This window comes from Corvus hawaiiensis, chromosome 13 (assembly GCF_020740725.1).
Source record: "Corvus hawaiiensis isolate bCorHaw1 chromosome 13, bCorHaw1.pri.cur, whole genome shotgun sequence".
NCBI lineage: Eukaryota > Metazoa > Chordata > Aves > Passeriformes > Corvidae > Corvus > Corvus hawaiiensis.
In genome coordinates, this window is record NC_063225.1 from 19,049,997 (window position 1) to 19,075,513 (window position 25,517).

The window sequence follows — 25,517 nt, forward strand, 5'->3', positions numbered from 1 at the left end:
TTGTACTGAAATGACTATTGACATTAGGGATGCTTGATTTAGCAGTGAACTGAGATCATGGGACCTGAATTTCCAATTATGCTGTTAATGTTGAGGCTTTTTTCCTGCTTGTGTCTCATCTTGCAAGAGCGTGTGCTGGGTGCTTGACCATGTAAAAAGGATGTGCTATTCCCAAGGAGTAATTAAAGGCATGTACAACTGTTGGTGGGATCTGAGCCCAGAGTGGTAAACATAGCAGCTGGGATCTGGCAAGAATCTGGGGCTTTGAATGGTAATCAAACTTGACCAAACCCTTGAGAATAACTGTCTTTGGACCATTCCTACTTTTGTAGATTAGAAAGGTGACATTTGAGAAGGGGAATATGAGCACAGGATGCCAACATGATCCCACAAAACCTAATTGTTCATGGGGAAGGACACTGGAAAGAAGGAGGAGTTGTTTGAAATTCAACCATAAAATCATGATTTGCAAAGTGAGGCATGTCCCAGGCTTCCTTGTTAACTGACATGTCACCTTTTGCACTCCCCTCCCCATCTGGAATGACCGGGTGTTGCAAGCTCATGCAGTGGTCGTTGCACACATCTGTGTAAAAGTAGGAAGGAGGGAGAGAAAAATATGGGAATCTACCCTCATTTTTAGAACAGATGAGAAGGAAGCCCTGTAGGACAGCACCAATAGGTGCTTCATTGCCTGCCCTTAGGGAAGGATAAGCACTGACCCCCTATGGTACTGTGTTAAGAGGTAGCAGTGGGAGAAAGAGCATCAGACTGGGTTCAGTTCTTGGCACAGAGCTTGTTTATCCTGTTAGCCCTGTTTCTCAGAGCATCATTCACTTTGTCCCCAGACACATGCTCTTATGATAATTTCTGTAATTCTATTAGCTTGGAGGAAATAGGCTTTACTGTCCATTTGATTTTATTTCTTCTTTTTCCAGAGAACTTGGCTGCTTGGTCTTTTAGCTTAACCCTTTGTGGATACTTTTGGTTTTGCATTTCCAGGGCATTGAGACTAAATGTTTTCCGTTTCTGTCTCCTTGCTATAAGCAGCATTATAACTGAGAATTTTGTTTTTTCTTTTTAATCCCAACTAGAAATGAGTTCAAGCTTCAAAGATCAGATCATAATCTGTGTTCCCCAGAAGTCAGTGCTTAACCTGAATAATTTGGAAACATCTGATCTGCAGAGGAAGCAGAGAGCCATAGCATCAAGAGATATAGGTATTTTAGCTTAATTTGCTTGGTTACTGAAATTTTAAGTCGTGTTTGTATGGCACAGGTATTTTGTTTCTAACATCCCATACTGGATCTCCTGGTGAAATCAGCTCAGAATTGTGGTAGGATTATTTTTATGGCTAGAGAGGGTGATGTGATGAGAACACGTCACCATGACTGCACTGCAGAACTACACAGAAGAAGAATTTGTATGGGTAGGGAGAAGCTGATCTACCCAAGAAGATCTGCAGTAACAAAATATGCAGCCTTTGTTCTTTAATAAACACGCTGCTATTAGAGGGGTTTCACTTTGTTAAGATTTGTTAAGATCAAATCTTAATCAACTCAGGAGATGAAGAAAAGAAAATTTTCCCATCTTTGTCTGGGGTATTGATGCTCCCAGTTGTTCCCAATTTGCTGTGGCTGCAGGGGTGCAGAAACAGTCCCCAGTAAACTCAGCTGGGTGCAGGTGGTGCATGTGAGTGGTGGTGTTGGCATTTCTATGTGTTCTGATGGAAGGCAAGATGGGTCCAGATTAAAGAGTTTTGTAATGGTACGGAATGGAGAGAGACCAAACAGAGGCTTTTCCTCACTGGTAGGGAAGCAAAGACTGGTTGCATGCTACCACTGAAAAACAATTTTAGTGTAAAATACATTTTGAATATCCACTTTTTTGTTTTAATGGAAAGCATTATGGTAAAACCCCTGAAAAGTAGAAATGTTGAAGTTTATTTTGTTCAATGAGCTGGGACCTTGTCATATTCATGTTTGCCTGGAAGACGACATTTTTGATAATTCCTTTTCTCTAGTCTTTTAAAGTTTTAAAAATTTGCCCAAAAAATCAAAGAAAACCTTGTAATTCTTTGACAGGTGAAACTGGGAGCAGTTCTATGTATTATGTAGGTGGAGCTGCTGAGGGTTAGGCAAAAATAGCATTTGCCACTTGGAAAGTGCAGCTTTAGGAGGTCAGATTTTTCAGAATTTTAGGACTTTGGGTGAAATTTTTCATTCTGAAGTTTGCTATGGATTAAATTATTTCTGGAAATGTTAAAGATACAGTGGTAGTTTCCAAGAACGTAACAAGGAAAGAGTATATTGTTTCACTCAAGATTAAAAAAGGAATAAGGCCGCCACACTGTATGAAAAGCACCAGAACCCACCATTTCCTGGATGAGGAGCTCTGGTTCTGCAGGGATCTCCCTGGGGCCAGTGATGTGCCTCTTGAAAGCTTTTTCTGGGTTTGTCAAGTCTGAGGCCTTCATCTGCCTGCACTCTGTGTTAGCTGCTAGCTGAGCTGCCAAATCCTTTCTAAAACTTTTGTCCATGCTGAGGATAATTCAGCTGAAGGCTGCAGTTACAGAGCCAAGCATTATCAGTCTTTACTGCTCATAAAGATAAGGCCAATTCTGAGACGGGAGCACCTGAGGCCTCATTACGGTTGCATTCAGGCAGTGAGGGGAAGGATAAGAAGGAGAAGGGTGGAAGAGTAATGAGGGTAAGAGGGGGACAGAGCCCTAAGTCCTGTTGATGTTGGGCGAAAACAGTAAAGAGGGGTCTCTGCTCTGCACAGGCCCGTGTCAGTCACGGGGACTGCAGCTGCCTTGCTGCATCCTTGGCTGGGTGAGTCTCTGTCCCTCCTGCCCTGAAGGAGTGTGCAGCAGCTCTCACAGTTTTTGAGTCTGCATTGCCTCTTTCAGATTCCCTGTTCAGGGTTATTTTGATATTTAAAGGGGCGTCACTTTTACACTGCCTGCGCAGCGCTGGCAGCTGCTCTGGCTTCCCTGTGCCTTCTCTGTAAGCAGAAAGAGCTGTTCAGCAGCTGGGGCAGTGTGTGCACCTGTGGTTGGGATATAACCTAACATACAGCAGCATCTCCCTGCATGGGGAAGGCACTCCTCTGCTGCCAGGGCCTGTCTGTGCCCCCATCTCGCCTCACAGCTGTTGTTTCAGTTGCCTGCAGAGTAGCTCTGCTCTCTGGGTCTGAAAGGGAGAAGGAGACATTTAAGGTGGGGAAAGCCCGTTTGATCCACCTAAACTTTACACCACCCACTGGTCACCATGGGAGTGTCCAGAGTAGTTAATATTTGGGGAGATGGCCAGGGGGCTGCCCTCTCTGTGAAAGGAGGATATGGTGATCCCAGGCTGTACCTGCATCAGTGGACCAGTCCTACAGGTATTCATCACCTCCCTGCCCTTTCTGAGGGACACAGTTACAGTGCTTAGAGGAAGGGGAATGGAAGGGAGGATGACAGTGTCACAACCCTTCCTTCTTCTAACATGGGGCTGAAGACAGCCTCACCTACCCCATTTGTGATACTTTTCCCCCATCTCCTTCCCACACTGCTGGGCACCAGGCCCTGCTGAAGTGCTCAGGCCCTCAGGGAGCCCTCCCATGACTCAGAGATGGGTGTGTGTGCCACTGGTGCAGGGGAGTTCAGCCACAGGCTGGGAGGGAGTGAATGCAGTCCTGTAGCTACTCTGAACAACTGAAAAGGTGTGGATGCAGATGTTTTGGCACATCTAAATCTATGTATTTACCTGGGCCTGCCTGGGGAATGGCAATCTATGTGGAAATGTAGCTTGGTCTTGATGAAGGTAACTAGAGCTGGAACTGTCTTCAGCTGTGGCTTGTTGAAGAACACAGATTTAGGTGTCAACTAATCCCCCAGGGACAGGTGAGCCTCAAATCCCTTTCTCAAGTAGCAGTGGATTTTAACAGTTTGTTCACCAACATTAGTTGTACTTACTAATGGTGGTACAATTGTTGTATGTCCTGACAGCACCCTAAGGAAAAACTGAGACTGGTTTAACTCGAAAAGTGCCAGGGGCCCACTTCTCTTTTTGCAGGTTATGTGGAACAAACTGTGGTGGGATTGTCCTGTGACAGAGGTCTAGGGCCTCAATCTGTCCTTTGCCAAAGACTTTAAGACTCTACGTGCTTCCCTAGCTGATTTGTTGTGGGTTATACTTAAATCCACATTAAAATCTCCCCAGAAAAACATGCAGGTCTGTGTGTTCTCAGGTGTCTTCTCATTCTTGCTGCCTTTCACCGTTGTCTTCTCCCACTGCTTTCCTGTACTCTTAGCCTTAGACTCATTAAAGTGTGTTTGTGCCCCAACTACATGAGCTGTTAAACTTGCAGGAAATGTGAGGACTAAATCTATATAAAGGAAAATTTAATGTTTCATTTATATTTCATCATCAAACAGAGTATTATATACATGTTTGGTTATCATACATTAATTTGGCCTTTGTTGATCCATCAGCTACCAGAGATGGTGAGGTGACAAACCTATCAGAGGTTACCTCAGAAGTGTTTCTGTTTCTCAGTTTGGATTTAAGTATCAAACCCACTTGCAAAGCTCTTTATAAATCAGACACAAATAGTTTTGATGCATTTGAAGGAAATAAATTTCACAGCAGTACTTACTTTGTAATAGGGAAATTGTAGTATTCTAAGGAAAGAAAATATTCTTCCTAAGGCAATATATGTAAAATTAATAATAATAATAATAATAATAGGATGATGATTATGCCAGGATGACACCTTGTACAGTAAAAATCTTTCACTGTAATGTTCAGACTTCAAATAATTGAAAAAAGGGCAAGATATCACCAGAAGTACTAGACTCACTGGAAAAAAAATAGTTTTGTGTTTGTTTTGCTTTTTTTTCCTATCCCAATAAGTCAAGTTCTATTTTCCTTTTCTGTACTCTAAGGGATGTAAGTGCAACTCACTTGGCACCTCTGTGGATTTAACAGAGGGGAACTGAGAGCAGAATGAGACCAAATATCTGTGTAAGTATTGACAGTTTTAAATAACAACTAAGGGTTTATGGCAGCAGTATGGTTTTGAAAAAGTGGTTGCAGAAATAATCCAACAGTCCCCAGGACACAAACAAGGACAAATATCCAGAGAAACAGCCTGTCCACTACCATGGCAACATACTTCCAATCTTCAATGACCTGGAAGAAAAAGCCAATTAAAGATATTAGCAATTTGTCATATTCTTTTGGTCTTCCTCGTGCTAGTGCTGAGTTTCTGTTTATGAAAATAAAAGGAAACAAATCTCAAGGTTCAGGGAATAAACTGACTTTAGGCTTGGTAAGGGATTTTTTTCCTACAACCCTTCTGAGCAGTGGAGAAAAATACAGTAAATCTTTTTTAGCATTCTTGGATACATCAGATACTGAGTGTGGCTGCCTGGTGTGGTGCCAGCCCCAAAGGACCCACAGTATAATCCAATTAGGGAATTATTTTTCTTTAATTTTAGTTTGTAAATGCTATTAATCTCAGTGAGCAAAAATAGATGGTGTTTACTGCTGTTAAGGTTAGCTTCAGAGTTCTTTTCTTATCAGCAGTCATCTTATTCATGGGGTTTAATGCATATTAATACTATTGCTTTTATTAAAATCCCTTTTTGCCTTGCATATGTTGTCTGTAAAAGTCATGGCCTTAGATTCTGTCTCAGACTGAAGTGACTAATTGGGCTATTATTGTAAAGGGGAAATATATCAATTTTCATTTGCATCTCAGGAATAATTTTTCCTCTCTCATTGATTCTAGTTACAGATGGGATGTCCTCACATCAGTGACTTTATCATCCTTGTCAATTGAATCATGTCTGATATTAGAATATTACATATTTTTCCTTCAGTGCACACTTTTAATTCCCACCACTGCTAATGGGAATTGAATACTTCTGCAGCCAGACCATATAAATGTACATGAGCAGTTGTTATCAGACCATTGTGATGAGGGAAGGAAGCAGAGAATAAAGTTATGAATCTAGAAAAATTATGTAAAATATCAGAGGACCCTATGTGAAAAGCATTAAGTGGATTTTAAATATATAAAATGCTCTTGAAAATTGTTCTTACTATCAAGTTAAAGCTTTGTAGATCATTTAGTGTGCAACACATTCCTGCAAGAATTTCTGAGCTATTAGAAGACCTTTTCCTACACTATGAAGTCGGCTTCTGTTCAGTCAGCTTCAGTGTTTACAAGCTCATGTCTAATGTTAATAGCTGAACTTCTTTATTTATATTGACAGTAATTTCAGTTAATAGAAAACATGAACTACTCAGCAGCATGCTCCTCTAGGGACTTCTGCAAGATCAGAAACCAGACTTTATTTAATCTGCTTGGCTGAGGGAGGGGAAGCACAACAGGAATTGAGAACCTGGAGTCTCACTGGGGTGTGGGTTAGAGAGGGGACAATGGTAGGTATGAGGATGATTTTTCCCAACTGTGAGTGCTTGTCTAAAAAAAACCCCTGAGTTTTCCAAGCATTATTCACAGAGTGTTTATATCAGCTCAATTGTGCTAGCTAGTGGCCTGTGAGTAGGGTGGGGGAATAGAGCAGCAGCAGCACTGCTTAAATAAAGTACTTCTCCTAACCAGTAATTAATCTGGTTTAACTCAAATGAAAGAAGTGTCAGCTCTGCTGAGGTTTTTAATCCTACCCATCGTGTTTGCCATATACAGACAGTTGTCTTAGCCCAGAAAGGCTGTCTGCAAAGGCCTTCTACCAATTTTACTAAATCCTCCTGTTGTGCTCAGTTAGGTAAATAAATGCTTGAGCTGCAGGTACATTGTTTCTGGTTAACTTGGCCTGGCCATGGGTCGAATCACAGTCTTACTGATTCACAGTGGTGAAAAATATTCTATTTCTAACCTGGAACTGAATATTGTTTTCTTCCCCTGCCAATCACCACTTGAATGTGACAACAAAGCTTTTTAGAGTGTTTCATGACTTACTGGGCAATCAGCAAACTCCTTTTGTAGAAATAGCCATGTTATTTATCAGGTGAGTGTTTGCAGTTACCAAATTGCTGTTCATTAAGTTCTTTTAATGGCATAAATTATTTCCTCTTATGAGCTATACCTAGAATCTCTCTAAAATTTGACAATAGGTCAAATATGCTTTCTGAGGAATAGCATGTTACAGAGGAGGGCAGGAGATGAAGTTTGGAAGGACAGGGATTTCTCAGTTTTACTTACACTCTGGTCGTTGTCATCGCTTTTCATGTGCTCTGCTATAAAACTGACTCCATCAATTGCTTCTTGAACTTCCGGAGAAAATTTCGCACCTGTTCTTAACCTAAAATCTCGATGACTGCTGACATTGTCAAGTGTCTCAGAGACTTTCATATCATATCTTTTGGCAGAGGCTGTATTCAAAAAATAGGTAGAGTTCTTGTAGAAGTCAGATGGCTCCATACAAGGATTCTCTGCTTTTGTCTTTTTGCAGTTGCACGGCTTCTGCCGGGGAGAATTATTTTCTGGGCGCTTCATGAACAGATAGGCTGGGAGTCTTTCAAGGAAAACCAGCTTTACCCAGGGGGGCATAGTGTGAGTACTTGGAGATCTGTGGTGGACATTGAGCACACAGACACTGGTAACTATTGAGAAGGTCACCAGCACCATTGTAAACATGAGATACTTCCCAATCAGTGGAACATCTAGAGATGTTGGAGGGACAATTTTGGAGATCAGCAGCAAGAACACAGTCAAGGCAAGCAACACAGATATGCATAAGGTCATTTTTTCACCACAGTCTGAAGGCAAGTAGAATACCAGGATGGCTAAGGATGTAATTAGCACACAGGGAATGATAAGATTAATGGTATAAAAAAGTGGTTTCCTTTTAATAATGAAATCGTATGTCACATCAACATAATTGGGGTCCAGAGGATTTACAGTCCTTCTTCCTGGGAGTGCTACAATGTCCCACTCTCCACTTGGCGTGAAGTCGTCCATGCTTGCCATGGAAGTCTTAAGCACCATATCAATTTCTGTGTGGTCATATGTCCAGGATCGGAACTTCAGTGTGCAGTTTTGTTGGTCAAATGGGAAATGCTTCACCTCAATCTTGCAGGCACTCTTGTAAATGGCTGGTGGCAACCAGCGAATGCTTCCATTGTTCTTTACAATGGCATTTGTGTACAGTGAGACTTCGTATGTGCCATCCGCACTAAGGAGAGGAGAGAAGAGAAGGGAGAGAAGGTGATAAAATATTAGGAGGAAAAATACAGTTGAAAACAGAAAAGGTTTGATATTCTTGGTCTTGTGGGCCTCAGTTGGTCCAAGAATCAAAGTTTAGTAATATTTTTGTTTTGAAATCCATGTTGTAGAGAACTATGACTTGATAGGGAGATCAATGTATGCATTTCTCCCAGTCAGAGAGTTGATTTTTGGTCCAATACTTAGAGAAAAAAATTTATAAAATTATTATTAAAAACCAAATACACACCTCTGTTTCATCAATGTGTTTTGTAACTGTTTGCTCAAGTAATTAAAGCTTACTACATCTCTGAAGGCTGAGCAAGAGTGAGATCATCCCATGTGAAAATGGAGGTACCTTTGATCTGGAACACAGCCACTGCTAAGAGCACAGAGCAACACTCCTAAATGACTTGGACAAGGAAATAAGGATGAGCAGCATTAGTTAGAAATGCAGGGAGAGTGTAGGCAGAGGAAATGTAATTATATTGGTTATAATTTATTGCATCACTCCAGTTAATGTTTACTTATTACAAAACCAGAACAGACAAGCCACAGCATTCTTAGTGCCCACAAATAATCTTGGCTTTGTATCTCTTCCAACTGCTGAGCTTCCACCAAGGGAGTCTTCTACATTGTGATGGGCCCTTTAACTCAGGGAGAAGATCATTATCAGTCAATAGTATCTTCTCCTGCTCAATATTCTGGTCAAACAAGGTGGGGCTGTTTAAGCCAGTAAGTATCCTGAGGTAGTATTCTTGTTTGTTGACAAGACGTAGTGGAAAGTAGTTATTTCAGTGCTAAGGGTGATTTTTTTTTTCTAAGCAGGGAAATGCTACAAATATCTAAAGCTTGGCACATGTGCCTGAATCAGTTAGGTTTGGCTCTAGAAAGGGCTCACCTGCGTGAAGCAATGAGCCCCTGGCACTGAGATGAGATCTTTGGAGCTAATTCATGCAGACAGTGAAACAACCAGATGGAGAAGTGAGTGGCTGCATCCACTAATAGGGGTTGTTAGTTCATTGTCAATAAAACAGCTATTTTTTTGAGAAATTAATTGTATCTTAGTTCTCACATATCTGTGCTCCGTGAGTTAGCTTTGCCATCGTGCAATACCATGTGCTGGGCAGACTCCTGGGCTGGGAATATGTGGGTTCTAGTGCTGGCTGCCCTGTCTCAGTTGTGGGAAAAGGCTGGGCTGCAGTCTCAGAGCCCTCTGCACAGACCACAGACAGAGCTGTGCACGTGGGGATCTGCTTTGTGTTTTCCTGAGCAGCTTGAACTGACTGATGCCTGTGAAACTCTGCTCCAGCAGCAGTAAATTACATGGAGCTGTCCTTTAGCTAAAATTTAATTGAAGCTTTGTACTAACATAGAAATCAACACGGTGGGGCTTGTTCCTGTGCATTTAAGAAACCTTTTGAAACTATTTCTGTTCTTACAAACCATTAAATGGTATTACTTGGCCAGTAGCAAAAAGAAGCAGAGGGCAGAGGCACAATTTACCAGAACAAGCTTAGAACAGGCAGAGTACATCCTAATCCACTGACTGAATTATTTTGTGACTAATACACTAGTTTTAAAGGTGCATCAAATCTGATTTCCAGTAGTATGATTCCAAGGACTTAACTCAGTTATATATAAACTTCCTGAGCTTCCCATCTGTATATGTTCATAAATCATCATGTGTTCATGAATTCATTGGTTTTCAAAGTATCATAAAAGTATATATTTTGATAATTTTTCAAAAGAACCCTGTTTATCATCCACTTCAAGGTTTTGCCAGAGACTTAAACCAAAGCGAAACAAAATTGTCAGTTAGCATTTATTTGTTTGAAAGAGGAACTGAGGTATGATCTGTCATCAAGTTTTTATTTTTCTCAGTACTATAAAGCAACGTGGTCAAGTGTTGACAGATTTATTATGTATTCATATAATTGATTTTTTCAATGCTTTATGAAAATAGAATATAATTTGGCTTTCTGCATGAATATGAACTCTTGGAGTTATGGTATGTGTGAACTTTGTAACAGATTTATGTCCTGGGGTCTGTGGTAGAAAAAGGAGTGGGGAAAGAAGGAGACAAAACTCTTATCTCAGACCCTAAGATGTCTGATAGGATTCCAGATGTCTTCTTGCAACTGCAGTTATACCTACAATCCATTCTTTCCATACAGTCTATTTTCATATAAATCTGTCTCAGTTGTGAGCCTTGTCATGGATCCTCTGCTGTAACCATTCACACTGCAGACATCTTCCAGCTCTACCAGAATTTCTTTAACCAGAGCACTGATTTTACTAAAACTATCTTTGAGCCCAGTAGCCCAGTCAGATACACTTGAAACTATCTAAAAGATACAAAATTCAGTTTTAAAATTTTACCAGACCTACTTCATTGTTTCTGATGCTTGTTCCTTGGTTAAAATTTTGTTCATTGTCTGCATAAACTATACCCATTTTACTTACTTATTGTAAAGCACAATGTCTGGCAACCAGATGTGTTTTGCAGGTATTCTCAGCTTATTTATTCCTTCATAGTCAGAGGGCTTCCAAGCCAGCCGATAATCAATCCACTCCTAAGAGAAGAATTGTACAGTAGTGATGGGAGTGTCCTGACCAGCACTAACAAAACAATCATTTGATGGAGTGAAAGCAGTCGCATTTGTGGTTTGCGAGAGCCGTTTCTCTGTGGGTTTGTTACCTGGTTCAGCCAGACGTTTGTAGTCATGATCTGCTCCCGTTCATTCTGCAGGGAAAAACAGAGACAAAAATTGGCCTCTAAAATGTTTTACTTTATTGCAGTAATAAGACTTATTCAGTGGGTTTTTGAACATGATTTTGTCTAGTGTAGTTCAAGACAGACATTTCTCTGAGGAAGATGGCCAGTCTTGTACACATACTGATGATAAATAGTAATCCCATAAATGTAGAATTCCTAATGCCTTTTAATAAGAACAGTTATGGGAAGAGTGAGTATGATTCTTGCCAAGCTTGATTTCCTCCCCCCACCCCACTTCTCCACCTTTGATTTGAAACAGAAGGGACATTTGACCATTAAGGAGGCCTAGAGGAGGTTGTGTGAGGTTGGTGTAAGGTTTGCCATGTAATCTTTCAGCTGGCAGGCTCTGCTTCATGAACTACTGTCTCTGGACAGCAGTCCAGAAGAGAAACCTCCCTGCAGAAGATCTGTCAGGAGTATTTCTGCGGGAAAATGAGTTAATTCTCTGATCCTGAAGATGCTTAAGATTGTTAGAGCCTACAAGAGGCCTAATTTTGTGTTCTGCCTGAAGAGTGAGGCTATAGAGGGATAGGGGCTGAGCTGTGCTATTCTCAATCCCTGCCCACTCATCTACCTTTTCTAGGTTGTTGATCACTGGGGCCTCTAGGGCAAGACGTCTCCCTTTTTATGCCCAGAATCTGCAGTCTGGGGGGGACACTGTGCTCGTGGTGGTAGTGTAGGACGTAGGGAGGCATGTCTGTGTCCAGGTGGAGTTCCCCAGGAGAGAGAGAGCACTTGAACTCGAGTCATCTGGTATACATGGCATTAAATCCTGTATGTATATGTATATACATCCATGTGTATCTATATATATTATATCCAGTCTGCATGTGTGTATGAAACCTCAACTGTTTGTACAGTTTCCCTTTCGTTCCATCAGAGTCTCTCTCATTTCCTCTTGAATTTCAGAACATAAATTCTTTATGTCTCTAAAAGTTTGCAGCAGTCCAGTCACTAGCCCTTACACAAAATCTGACAGGGAGGCAGTCATCTGTATCTTCTTTGTCATCCAGGGAGAGACTTGAAAGCCCCAGTGGAGAAAATTATTCCTGCTTACGTGCTGGCTCTCGTTCCCATTGCCGTTGTTAACCTCTCCTAGCAATGATGTGTTTATACCTTGGAATAACTGTCAAACATATGCTAATCTTGTGGGTGAAAATGTCTTTCAGACCCATTGAAATAATTTTATTGAATATGAGGAGTTGCTTACATGAGGATTGTTTTAACCATGTTAACCTATTCCAGCCAGAACTAATGTGTGTTTTTCTTTACAACATTCCACTGTTCTTTGTTGATATGCCTGATATTTCATGTGATTTGAATCTGGCTTTGTAGCTTATTTTCAGGCCATTGAACCACGTCAGAAGAAAATGGATTAGCATTCCACTGATGGTGGATGGAGTGCACATTGCTGGTCTGCACAGTCCAGGATAGGTCCTGACCTGGGGTAACTTAGAGTAGCTGTACTGAAATCAGTGGAATGATTTTGAATTTTAGCTAGATGGAATTTTATCGGATGAAGATATGGTCCTGTCCTTCAATGCTTAGGCATAGACTGATTTTCCTGTTGTAGCTCCATTGTGAGGTATAAAACCAGTAAATTGCATGTATGGGCTCTGCCTATTAATAGTATTACACAAATGAGAAACAAACAGAGATGTAGCAATACTAATATCACTTTTACTTAGAGTGCTGTGCAGGTAGTATTGAATTTAAAGGCATAGCCTAATTTTAACTTACCACACTGATGAGCTGTGCCAGGGAAACCTGCAGTTCTATAGATACCAGCTGGGAGGAGTTGACAGCTGGTCGAATTAACTTATTGTATCTGTCAGGACTCAGTAGGTGGTTCATTAGTTTTTCTTCAGCATCTGCTGCCATGCTTCCTGTAAAGCATCACAAAACAGGATTATGGAAGGGAGACTAAAGTGACATGGTGTAGGGATCACAGAATATCTGTGCATCAGATCATCTTTGGGAAATAATGACAGCTTTTGATTTTCTAAAGACTGTAGGCTTGTGTGAACAGGAGGATATGCTGCTTGCACCAATATCTGCTCTGCTGAAGTTGACTGTCTTTCACAGAGCACAGATGAAAGCAGATCAATCAGAACCCTTTGGGGGTTTTTTGCAATAAAATGTGAAACTAAAATTTATAGATACTTTTGGGATTACACTCAGAAACTGGGAGCAAACCACCCTCTTAATAGCAAGTGAAGAATTATTCTATGATCCAAAGGCAGGGGGTCCAGCTGTGACTTCTCTCTTTAGTGCCGTAGGAGAAAGAGTTGCAGGTACACATACAAATTTAAAGACTCTGATTTACGTAGAGAAAACCAGGGGATAAGCTGTAGGAGTCATAAAGGATTTTTTAATGACTGAGGACTCTCTGGTAGCTAGTGATGTTTCTGTTTCAAAATTTGAAAACCTAAGGCAGTATGTTAGCCTTATTTTATGTGGAAGTAAAACCTGATTTGTGGCCTAGCACAAATACTGTAAATCTTTGATTGCCAAAGCTGGAGTCCAGTGACTACAAAATATAGTATCTACAGGTTACTATCAAACAAGCCTGATCGTTCCCCATGGAGCAGAACAGCTTCGGGCACAACCCCAGGGTAGTTCATTCTGTTCTCATGTTCTTTGTGTGCTTTTTAAAGTCATCCCAGTGGACTTTTCAAACCACTATTGACCACCTGATAATACTGATGAGCAAGGTCCCGGTAACATCCTGCCAACAGAACTGACCCAGAGACATTGTGCTGTGTGTCGGGCAGTTCTGTGTTGTGATGCTGATGAAATTACAGTGTTAGTGAAAGCAGGTTCCAATGCAATTGATAGAATGATTCTTCTGTAGAAAAGGTCACCTAATTCAGCTCACCTAATTCAACTCTAGATATTGCAGAAATGAGGGTAGTGTCCTTACAGCATACTTGCTTCATTACTTCCCAGAGCAGTTCCGCACAGTAAAAAAACATTGGCCATGCAAGTATTTTAAATTTGTGGTGCATTAATTTATTCTGGGGTTTTTGTATGTTGTAGCATATGTATGAAATCTGGGGAAAGGCAGACATCAAAAGGCCAGGATCAAATAAGCAGCCAAAGTTTGTGGAAGGTGCCAAGTTTCCTTGTGAACTAGGCTGTAAGCTGCTAGGCTGAACAAGTCTCTCTTGAAACCTGAAATTCTTCTGAATCCAACTCAGGTTAAAAAATTACCCTAAGACCTTCTTGTTTCTGATCCAGTGAGAAAGTGGAGTGAGGTAAGAGGAAAGATTATCAAACAGAGATTTCACATCTAAGAACAACTTTTACTCAAGCTCTGTGGAAAGGTTGAGGTAAACACCAGGCCTGATTTAATTCTTGTAAGACCAGGATGTGCTGTGGCCTGGTAGCCCAATTTTTTTCACAATTACTGAATATAACATTGTTCTTCAGAATAGGCTTTTCAAATACTTTCCAAGGCATTTGGGAAAACAAATTAGGATGAATGTATCTGTGTTTGTTGGGTCAGTGTGTTTTTAGATTCACACTTGCTTTATACCTCCCTGCAAGTCATTATAAAAGCCCTATACCGTGTGATATTTATTGTTCTCAATGCAAGGTGCCTAATCAAAAGCTTATCAAGCCAGAGCTGTGCTGAGTCTTGCTAAGCTTCAGATTCTGGGGTGGTTTTTTGTGTATAGCAATCAAGGAAAAGCTGAATTTGATACTGTGAAGTGGGCCACATTCTAGGAATGAATCTTTTTGTGGTTATAAGGATAGGTTAGAAGTCCTGTGGTAGTTAAAGAGAGAACCCTGGTTGAAGTTATTTTATTATGTGGTTTGGTGGAGTTTTCTGTTGGGTTTGTTTGTAGCATTTTTTTAGTAGACATTCCCACTGTTGCATATATAAGATGGCTATAATTCTAATATAAATAAATTGTCAGTTGGTTTGTTTCATTTAGTGGTCACTGAATGCTGTTAGCAAAGATGGTAAGTTCTTGTTTGAATTGTTAACTATATTTTCACTGCGCTGCTACCTTTGTGAATATTCCAGCACAGAGAGTATTTGCTAAACAGGGAGTAAGAAGTCGGAACTGCAGAATATTTGCAGAAAGCTAATTCTGGATTTGTAATTAGTTTTTACTCTGAAACCCATGTTTAGCAATCACAGTCGTCTGGTCTGCAAATCGAAACATACTGTGGGGTCTGCATGTCTGATGAGAACAGCTCAGAGTTCCAAGTGCTTTTATAAACTTTATGCAGATTAATGACAAGCCATGACTTTAATTATAAAAAGTATTTATTCAACAATGAATCGCTTTGAGAAATTATTACCTGTTCTTAGTGAAGGCATTCCTTCACTAGGGATGATCCTTTAAAAAACTGCCATTCCATCCCAGCCTTCGTAACTTAATAATCAGAAATAAAGCTCAAAGGGGCCACTCTGTCACCTCACTCAGAAGCCTGTATCTTACACCACTAGATGTCAGCCCTGCACTGCCTTAAAACTTGTTAAAACCAATCTCTGTAAATACTGGGGAAAAATGAGTGATTCTTGTATAATTTTTATAGTCTACTTTCCATTAACAATCTGCATATAAATCAGATGGCACCTAATGAGAACAAAATTACCAGGCATCCAGTTTCATCTTTACATGCACTGTGTGTCAGTTGCCAGGCCTTTGAAACTTCTCTTTTTCCTCTCAGAGTTGGAAGAAATGAAGAGCAGTTTCCCCCACAAACTGTTTTTTTATCAAATAGCAGTAATCAGTAATAGCAGAGATGTTGCAGAGGGTAGACTGATGCTTTTAGACAAATGATTTTTACAACAATGATCAAGCAGTCCTAATTTGGGGGTGGAGTATTTTTGTGTATGGAAAGCAGTAATAAATAAAGCCCATCGGGGTGGATCCTGAGCTGGGGGAATTATTTTAGCTTCACTGAACATGCTACACATCTGCTCCTTGAAAAAGAGAGCAATTGCCACATAACTTGCAATGCACATTCCTCAGTAAGTTTGTTTTCTCTGTGGGAGTATAAGCACTAAAAAAAAAAATTGCACCAAGATGCTTCCAATTCCACAGCAGAAGAAACTAAACCACAGATTTCATTCACTCCCCTGTGGAGACTTTCCTTTTTACATAGTCTAATTTAAATACATAAAATGAAATAACTAGACATGCTGCCTTATGCTGTTTGTTTTCAGTGTAATGACAAATTTGTTAAGAGTGATTTCCACAGAAAAGAATAAGGAGCAATGCTGAGAGATACAGGCAAGTCCACTGTTATCACTGTCTACATTTCAAAATTTAACATAAGGCATATTTTCTGTGTTTCCCTTAATTTAGTTATTGTGATAAGCGTTGAAATAGTATTTGTTTAGAAGTAACATTGGAGCATGTGTTATCATTTTAGTTCTTTACTCTCTCACAAATAAGTGACATACCAAATTCCCATCTGTAATTAGTAAAGAGCAAATGAGAAGCAGCAATGAAACAGTCCCGTTATCTGCTCTGAATTTACTTCATGATGTTGTTAATTCTCAACATACTCTCAAGGAAAAAGATTTTCATAACCTTTTAGAACAACACATGCTGATTTGGAATGCTTATTTTTCCAATGGAACTAGCAGTGAATTTATTGTATTTTAAAGACTTTTAATTTTTACATTGCAATTAATGCAAATAAAAAAGGAAATACTCAGGAGTTTAGAAGTGTATAATTTAAAAATCTAAAGTGGGCCTTCACTCTTCTTTTGATACAAAGCACATGTTTTTTAAAGTTCCCTTTCAGAGACTGAAGAAACAAAACAAGTGTGAGATAATAATGGGAAATATGTGATAATGGGAAATGTGTGATCTTGTCTTGGTTCAATTTCAGCCAGTTTCTCTCAGAACACTTCAGTGGAGCCTCTCCATGGGAAGAAGCTCCCATGGTAAATGCACTATTTCATGCTGCTGTCAGGCTGTTCATGTTGGCTAAAACATATCCAAGAAATCCTGACAGACTGAAGGAAATGTTCCTGAAGTACGTTTGCTTTTTGTAGCATATATTTACATATGACAACTTAATTTAAACTGTTTACATTCTAATTAAAAAAATTGGGAAGTATGAACTTTGCAAAATATAGGAACTTGAGCAAATAATGGTGGAGGGATGAGATCTGTCTTATTTTATGGATCACATCATGGTTCATTTTTTCACCTTCAGCACAATATCTGCTTTTCCTATCACAGATGATCCTGGGAGCATCTAAAGGGATATTATTTAGTGATTATCACTGTCATCTCCTACAGTTATGTAATTTTATATCCAACTTAACTGTCTGTCCCTATCCATCGTAGTGCATTTGCTGATATCAAACAAGCTCAAAACAACACTAAAATAATCAATTTTATACATCCTCTTAAAGTCAGCAACCTCCTGAGGTGATGGTTACAAATTGTCTGCGAGCTCATATCACTGTCCTACCTCCTACCCCCAAAAGCTCTCACTGTTCTGAAACTGTATGTGAAAGAAAAGGTCACTTACCGTTCAGACAAAAGGAGCCCACTACAAAGAGAACGAGGGTGTACATTTTCCTCCTGGCAGTAACAAGGAGAGGTGGATTACTGTTCTTCAGCTTAGACAGCTGGCAATAGGCTCTGTTTTCAGGGATGCACAGGGAAGAGATGTAAAAGCAAACCTGAATCTTGGAGGTATGAAATGCCTGGAAAGAGACAGACAGTAGGACCTGACAGAAGCGTTCTGCAAAGTGGAATTTTCGTGAGCATAGTGGTCCCTCCCCCTTTGCAGCTGTTTAAAGAGCTTTGCAAAGAGGAAAAGCAAATAAGAAGAGAGAACATAATGTGATAATGTTGAAAAAGAGGAAATGAAAGAGCAAGCTAAGGGACATGATGTGCGAGAGACAACTGCTTAATTCTTGCTACTAGATAACATTTAAAAAGCTTTCTGATTAATGAGTGCAATGGGTGGGAATAGCTGTGTGGGAAGAGCTGGTTATAACTTTGTGCCATAAAACCTCTTAGTGTCAGTAAATTATAGCCCCAGCAGAGGGTTATTTTCTGTGTCAAGAGAGAAAGTTTATTACCTACTGCCAACCCTTTTGCACTCCAAGGCCCACACGTGATCTCTTTAAACTAGAGCTCCAAAAAAATTTTGGGAGCACCAAGAGAGGAACAGAAAATTTGTTGTCATTAGCATCTGACAGGATTTTTTAAAGAAAGCTAAAGCAATCTGTGGTGAAGTAGCAGATGGATAAAGACACTCCAGAGGAGCATTAGAGAAATTCTATGGAATTCATCTTTTAGTGCTGAAGGGTTTAGCAGAGTGTGGAGTGTCATGTGTTTTGGGACTTGCCATGGGAAGATTTGTGTAGAAGGAAGGGGGAAGATCTTATGTGCCCTTTGCAAGCACTGTAGGACAGGCTGAAGTCCATGGATAGGAAAAAAACCAAACCAACTTTGATCCCCTGTAACTTCTAAACTTTTCTACATATGCATGTAATCAATTTTGTTTAGAGCTGCATTTATTGTATTTAGTGCTATGCAAATGTCTCAGATGATAAAAAGTTCTGTGGACTGTGTAGTGGAATTGATAGTTGATGACTTCTGTGTACTCAAAAAAATTTTGCAGCACACTGTTGCCTTACTGTTAAACATACCAACATGAATGTGCTGGGTTTGCTGCAGATTGTAATTGGTAAGTTGAGCCTGGTATCAGAGGTCACCTGTGCAAGTTACTGCCTGTTACTTTCAGTCTTTTTTTCCACTTTCATCACTCCTTTTTCTCCCTTATTCACTATCCATTAGCTAGAATTGGTTTAAATTGGGACTGTTTAGCCTGGAGAAGGCTCTGGGGAGACCTTACTGTGGCCTTTGAGTACTTAAAGGGGCTTATAAGAAAGATAAGGACAGCTGTTTTAATAGGACAAGGGGAAATGTTTTCAAACTAAAAGAGGTGGATTCAGTCTAGATATAAGGAATAACATTTTTATAATGAGGATGTTGAAACACTGGAACTGGTTGCCCAGAGAAGTGGTAGATGGTAGAGGCCCCATCCAAGGAAACAGTCAGATTGGATGGGGCTCTGAGCAACTTGGTCTAGTTGAAGATGTCCCTGCTCATTGCAGGGTTGAGTTGGACTAGATGACCTTTAAAGGTCCCTTCCAACTGAAATTATTCTATGATTCTAAATAGTGTGGGACCTGAGGGGCATTGTGAATGGTTTCAGTAAGACAAACAGACCGGTCACGGTGGGGAAATCTACTTGACTTAAAATACCAGTGCAGTCCTAGTGAATACCTGTAAATAGCCCAACTGCATGAAAACATAACACCATTTCTCTGGTTTTCTCATGTTTAATCGACAGCATGTAGAAAAGAGACCTTGGAAAATTGAGCCCTTGCAACAGTCAGAAATCTTAGGTGGTGTGTCCCAAGTAAAGTCTTTATTCCGAGCCTTCCACTTTGTGCTTCTCACGACAGTGTGCTTGTCGTGTACCTTGTCAGAGGCTTGTACATCAGAGACCTTGCTACACTCTTGAGCCTGCTGGGCAAGATTGTCTCTCATAATGTACAGGGAATTGCTCTCACAGAGCTGAGCCTTCAGTTAATAAGGATGTGTTTGAGCAAAGTACCAGTGTGCTGGGGAAGAAAGACTGCATCTGTTTCTCAGTTGATACTTTCTGATATGTGACCTATTTCTCCCCAAAGGCAAATCTTCCATCTGCCAACTCAGGCTCTGTGCTTTTGTGGTGGTTGTAGAAGGAACAGATGTATGGCCCCTGAAGTCACTGTGCTTGTATCATCTATGCTACTTGGTGCTTGAGAGCTGAGTAGCAGCTCAGGGTATAACAAAACAGGCTGGGATTGCTTCATCAAAGCAGTGGCCCCTCACAGAGCCAAAGGGTCACAGACCATGCACTGATTGCTCTGGTTATCCTGCTGAAGCTGAGGTGGGAGGGAGGAATTACCACAGCTGGTTTTCATATTCCTTCCTTTGCTATCCACTTGTGTTCATTCATTGTGACATAGCACTCAAGGTCTTCCTTCATCACTTGTGCACTGCAACTGTTTTCCCCACAGTGATGCTGCAGGATTTCATTTGTTCTTTAAGCTGAGGTCCCGAAATGAAAAGCCTTTTTAGCAGACATTAGCATATGTGATATTGTGGATTTGCATGTTAATGCACTGTGAAAGCGTGGGAATGGCATGGCAGAGAGCCATTCACTGAACTGGCTGGGGGTTGTTACTGGTACTATCATGCTTTGCATGCCTTAGGGTATTAGAGCTCTCAGATGCATGAGGAATGCAAGATGTTCAAGTGTCCAGGAAAACTGGCAGTCCCCTTCTGTGGATTTATTATGGTGATTTCCATCTCCTGTCTGCATTAGGAAAGAACCAGTCAGAAATGCTGGAGCTTTCAAAGTGGAAGTAACCTGGGGTATAGCCAGCTTCCTTAATGACACAAGTACTGGTACAGGGAGTTTGCTGCAAAAGTAAACGCTTCTGGGTGGAAGGGCACAGTTAGTTTCCAGTAGTTGTGATGCTGAAATGATGTTTCTGAACACATAGGACTGACTTACTGTTGCACTAACAGAACAGCTGTCCCTTTCTGATTGAAAATTGCTACAGAAAATGTCAACTAATGGCAATTTCTTTTTCCTAGCCCCTTATAGACGTGAAGTTAATGACATCTACCAAAGTCCTGGCTCGTGTCATCAGCAGCAAGGCTTACATTGCTTTCTGATTGGTTGAAAATGGAACTTCTTACAGGTAACTTCTGCCAATACCCAGAGGGCCCTGCAGGTAAAATCCTGGTTTTCCCTACTGACCACTACCTAGATGAGCTCATTAGAACAGCTGTGCTGGAGCTAACGTCTTGCATTCTTGGAATTTTTTTTCTTACAAGTGCACTAACAGTCCTATTAGAGACATGTGATGCCTCAGTCGTTCTGGTGCTAATGTTTTTGGGTTAAATTGTATTGCTGCAGCTTCATTTCACAGTGCTGTAGTGTAGCCCGATTTAAAATCTGCAAGGCAAAACAAAACTGTGGCACTGTAGTTCCAATAACTGTCAGCTGGATGAGCTCACAACTGTTAGTAGAAATTAATGGGAAGGGCAGGGGTATGTGGAACATCTAGTCTGTTGTAATCTAAAGCTTTGGAATTTAGTAAGCTTTTTTTGGATTAGTAGATGCTTTATACAGGAGAACTAGTTTTCATCCAGAGGCTTACTCTACAGGGATGGACTGTGTCTATGTGGGTAATCATATCATAAAGTCTGTTTCCTCCAGCATTCCTGTAGATGATTCGCCTTCCCAGATGGGTTCTAACCAATTTGTACAGGTATTTGTAATAAGCTGTCTTCAGGCAAGGCAAAACATCATCAAGCTTTTGCAAATGGCAGTGCAAAACAGCTGTGGATGCTACCAAATCAGGTAAATAACACTCCTTTAGGGTTTCAAATGATGATACTGTATGTTATCCCATCAGAATCTGCTCCAAACCCCCAAAATGTTCCAGAGAATTGCCACTCATAGCACTGGGACAATGTTAATAACAGTAATGACTCTGTAGCGATGGATGAGAGCTTTCATTGTTAAAATATGAATTACTATGGATAAATGAAAAGCCACCTTTCTGCTCTGGAGTATGCCTGATGGCAGACCAAATCACTCCTGGAAAAACAGTGCTTTTGTTTTCTGGTTAATTTTGGAAGTTGTCACCATGTGCTTTGTGAGTTACAGGTGTGTTGTGTTTGTGGAGTACTTACACAATAATATTAAAGCCTCTAACAGTCAGTGATTACCTTCAACATCTTTAACCTTCAAAGTGCACAACTGTAATGAGTCCAGAGAGCTCTCTAAAGCAGTGCAGAAGCAGCAGCTGGACATGCTGATGCTGTTTTGGAGCTGATATTTTTATTAGTCTCTTTTGCTTCCTCTTATGTGCTTTGAGATTTGTTGCACAAAAACCTGTTGAGTGCCCAATATATGACTGGCAAACAGTCATGCATTCTTTGAAAACATTGTAAATGAAGCTGTAGCCTTTCTTGCAATGCCTGTATTTTGTATGAAGTTAATAATAAGGGGCTAAGTATATGCACATCCTTGGCAATACCAGTGTGTTCTATATGCAGCATAAGCATTTTTGTGTGCTCTTACTTTCTGAAGTAAAAACTCTAAATGTAGATTCCAGGAGTAGGAAACAATTTCTTAAGTTTATGTGTCTTGCTACATTATTCTGACTAAGAAACTGTGCTTCTTTACTTGCCGAATCGCTGTAATTGTTGTGCAGTTTCCAGTTTTGGTGGAAAGTAAAGGTCTATTTGTAAATTTTTAGTATTCACAGTGTTTTCTAGATTCAGTAGAATTTCCCCTTTTAATCCTCATCACTTTCTTTATTATCAAACAGAGCCTAAGAGTCAGTTACTAAGGATTTATTTCCAGCATTTTTCAGTATTTACACCTTTCTACTGAAATACGTGAAAAGTCCTGTAGTGAAAACCTACAGCAAAAAGCTTTTTACCATGGTTGTCAAAAATTTTAATGTATATAATAACGTTGCTGTGAAATAAAACATCATTATCCCAAGAGTAAAGAATAAGCAGCCTGTGCTAAGGCAAATGCACAGTCAACTATGCAGATTGAAATTTTAATACCATTTACTACCGTGTTTTCTGCAGTAATTGGTAAGCTAATGAGAAAAGCTCTACTGTCTACCAAAAGTAGATGCTATGAATAAATCAAACGTGATCTTCTCAAGCTTTTTTGGAATTTAATGTTGCAGGGCCAGACCTGCAGATCCTGCTCAGACTCTGTAGGGTGATGTGAGTTTTATCCATGAGGTTGGCAAACTTTGTACTGGACAGACTGGTATTAGAAGGGTCACTTTTTTGGCAGTAAAATGATTTTGCTTCTCAAGATGCCTCTCTATACTACAGGATGCTAATAGCAATAGATAAGTACATACCTGGTCATCTGGAAAACCCAGCAGTGCTGTGGTGCAGAACACATTCACTGCAAAATTGTGAAAAGTTTTACTTGAATTCTAACCATTGCTCTTCAGTGAGACAGACCTGGCCACTGCTACCTCCTTCCTTGCTTTCACTGTGTTGGGCCCATGCCAGGGTAGTAATGGTTCTTTTGTACACTGGGCTTTTAGGATGAGACATTGGCATTTGTGGATTAATCTCCTGTTACTAAGATCACTTGTGTGCCAGAAAAATAAATAAACTCACAACTGTTTGTGGCACAGTCCAAAGGTTTTTCTCTTGCACCCAAGATGGAGGGAATCGTAACTTCTGTATCTGCACATCCCTTCAAATGGAGAAGCAGGAGAAGAGTGAAGGACAACTGTACTGTTTGAGGTTAACCTTTTTATTTGGAACTGCTACTTTTCAAAATGAGAAAAATGAAAAAGTGCACTGAAAAAAGAGGGCTTTAGGATACAAGACTGAGAGCCCAAATACATGGGCTTTGTTCTCAGCTCTACCGGTGAGTCTCTGGGGCTGTATTTAGATAAGTACCATCCTTGCTCATTTTCCCCAGGTGTAAAGCAAAGATAAGGATTTGCAAAGAATTAACTAATGTTTGTAGAGGGCTTGGATGGCAGGGAATGAAAAAGAATCATGAAAACACAAGGAAGCCATTTAGTATTTTGGCTTTCACTCTTCTACTACCAAAGAGGCTTTTGCTTCCTTAACAAGCAAATGAAATGGATCCTGGGCTTGTCTGTCATGAAGTGAATTTGATCTCTCTAAACTGATTAATTAAACATGTTAAATGTAAAGAAATGTGGCCAGGACAGATTAGCAGGGCATGTGATTCTGTAAATATGGGAAGGCACTATGCATAAAATCTTCAATATGAGGGACTTTCCTCAAGGTCATTTACAAGTGTTTGGGTACAAGTCAGATTGTTCCTGCTGCACTGCAGAGAGGGATGGAACTGAAAACACAGGTGGAAAAGGCCTCACAGGTGGAGGGGCAGGTACAGCCTTAATTCTTGCCTAGAGAGAGGCTCCAAAATTAATACTTTAAATTTAGGGCTTTTATACCGTCTTAGCTTGGGAAGTAGCAGGCACTGGGATACTTGGAACCCAGAGGTCTGATACCAGAGCAGATAGCTGGAAGACGGAGCTCCAGGTTGGATGCAGGGGGCAGGGCTGAAGTGGAAGTCTAAGCGGGATCTTTCTTAGTTCTGTCCACAGCCAGGTACAGGACGGGGGCGAATGGCAGCAGGGAGTGCTGCCAGTCACCTTGATGGCGAGCACAGAGCTGGCAAAAGGACGGCAGCCCTGGGAAGGAAGGCTTTCATACCAATGCATGGTCACCAAATGATCCATAGCCAGTCTACTGGATCTGCTGCTACTGAACCTGGGCTCCCTACTCGTGCTCTGCATTTGGGTTTGAGAGGGCATTGATTACTCTCCATGTGACCAGCCGGGCCCCAGGTTGTGTGTGAAAGCAGCAGCTGTGCCTGTTCCTAACAATGCTTGGGAGTCTCCTTGTCATGGCCTGGCCGTGCTAGACGTGTAGAAGCAGGAACAGCAGATGGCAACCAAGAGCTTGGCTGCTGGTGCACACACGGCAGTAATGGAAGCGTAATAAAGGGATATTATGCAGGGTAATAAAGCAATTCCCAGGTCTTGAATTTGAAAGTTCAGTATTTCTATCTCAAGTAACAAAAAAATTTTATAGAGTCATATGTCTGACAACCTGTTGGGGTTTTACTGCCTGCAAACTTTGCCATGTATAGAACTTGTGAACCTGTCATGTAACCTCTAGCATTTCCTCTGCCCTTCCTTCAACTTTGATATACTAAGAAAAATTAAAAGAATAGGAAACCATTTAGAAAAACACTCTAATTGTATATTCATTGTTTTTCCAAGCTGAAAATAGAGTTCCTTAGTTTGCTAGATAACAATCCAATTACACATCAATATACATTTAATGGAGAGATATGAGTATCTAAAGACAGGCACTTCTATTTGATGAGGGGTTTTGGTAACTTAGAGCAAGAATCCAAATTGAATTTAGATTTTTAAGTATGTGAAACTTTTGAAGCTCCATCAGTGTCCCAAATTAAGCTGGTTTTTTTTTTTTGCCTTGCCCATCATACCACAGCAGAATTTGTTATTTCCAAGTCAAAGGAAGCACTTCTTTCTGTCTCCTCAGATTTGGCTTTTGTAAGTTTCTCTAATGCCTCTGGTTCTATCATCTGCACTGTGTGAAAGCAGTAATTTGTGCTGACATCATCTAACTGCCCTGAAGAAAAAATATGTTGCATATCACCAAGGAAAGGGAGAAATTTATATATAATTTAGGGCAATAATGGGTTTTAATTCACAAAGTCTTATAGTGTCTCACATACTGACAGATTCTACTATCATTAGCAACGTCTTGGGATTCTGTTGTGTGGATTTAATCAGTTATGACTGAAAGGAAATCATTAATAGGGCCTCAGTTTTCTAACCACTTATGGGGTTTATTATCCTTTGTGGCAGTTGTGCTTATGAGAACTCAGGAAATGTTTATTT

General features: G+C 40.4%; 1 protein-coding gene and 1 long non-coding RNA gene across 4 annotated transcripts in view; one reads left to right on the top strand and one right to left on the bottom strand.

The window, feature by feature from the left end:
* Nucleotides 1-905: 905 nt before the first annotated feature.
* The window catches only part of LOC125332769, an 89,253-nt gene continuing 64,641 nt past the window's right edge, over nt 906-25,517 (top strand). Inside the window, exons 1-2 of one of the 3 annotated variants that reach the window (XR_007206601.1) lie at nt 906-1,217; nt 20,644-21,415. This is a non-coding gene — a long non-coding RNA (uncharacterized LOC125332769). Of the gene's footprint in view, nt 1,218-12,248; nt 12,444-20,234; nt 20,342-20,643; nt 21,416-25,517 lie in introns of those variants that run through there. The other 2 variants (XR_007206600.1, XR_007206602.1) reach the window with 2 other exon arrangements.
* CHRNB4 (cholinergic receptor nicotinic beta 4 subunit) lies at nt 4,377-17,820 on the bottom strand. The gene is made up of 7 exons (XM_048318023.1): nt 17,661-17,820; nt 17,507-17,559; nt 12,737-12,882; nt 10,919-10,963; nt 10,684-10,793; nt 7,216-8,188; nt 4,377-5,177 (listed from the first exon to the last, which is right to left on the bottom strand). The coding sequence occupies exons 2-7, from the start codon at nt 17,550-17,552 to the stop codon at nt 5,037-5,039; spliced, it is 1,461 nt and encodes a 486-aa protein (XP_048173980.1). The 5' UTR covers nt 17,553-17,559; nt 17,661-17,820; the 3' UTR covers nt 4,377-5,036.

What these genes read in the sequence shown, in the direction of transcription:
- CHRNB4 (XM_048318023.1), bottom strand. Translation starts at nt 17,552, where the DNA reads ATGTACACCCTCGTTCTCTTTGTAGTGGGCTCCTTTTGTCTGAACG. An exon ending in TGGCACAGCTCATCAGTGTG is followed by an intron (nt 10,964 to 12,736) that starts GTAAGTTAAAAT and finishes TTTTCCCTGCAG; the next exon opens with AATGAACGGGAGCAGATCAT. An exon ending in GACATTGTGCTTTACAATAA is followed by an intron (nt 8,189 to 10,683) that starts GTAAGTAAAATG and finishes TCCTCTCCTTAG; the next exon opens with TGCGGATGGCACATACGAAG.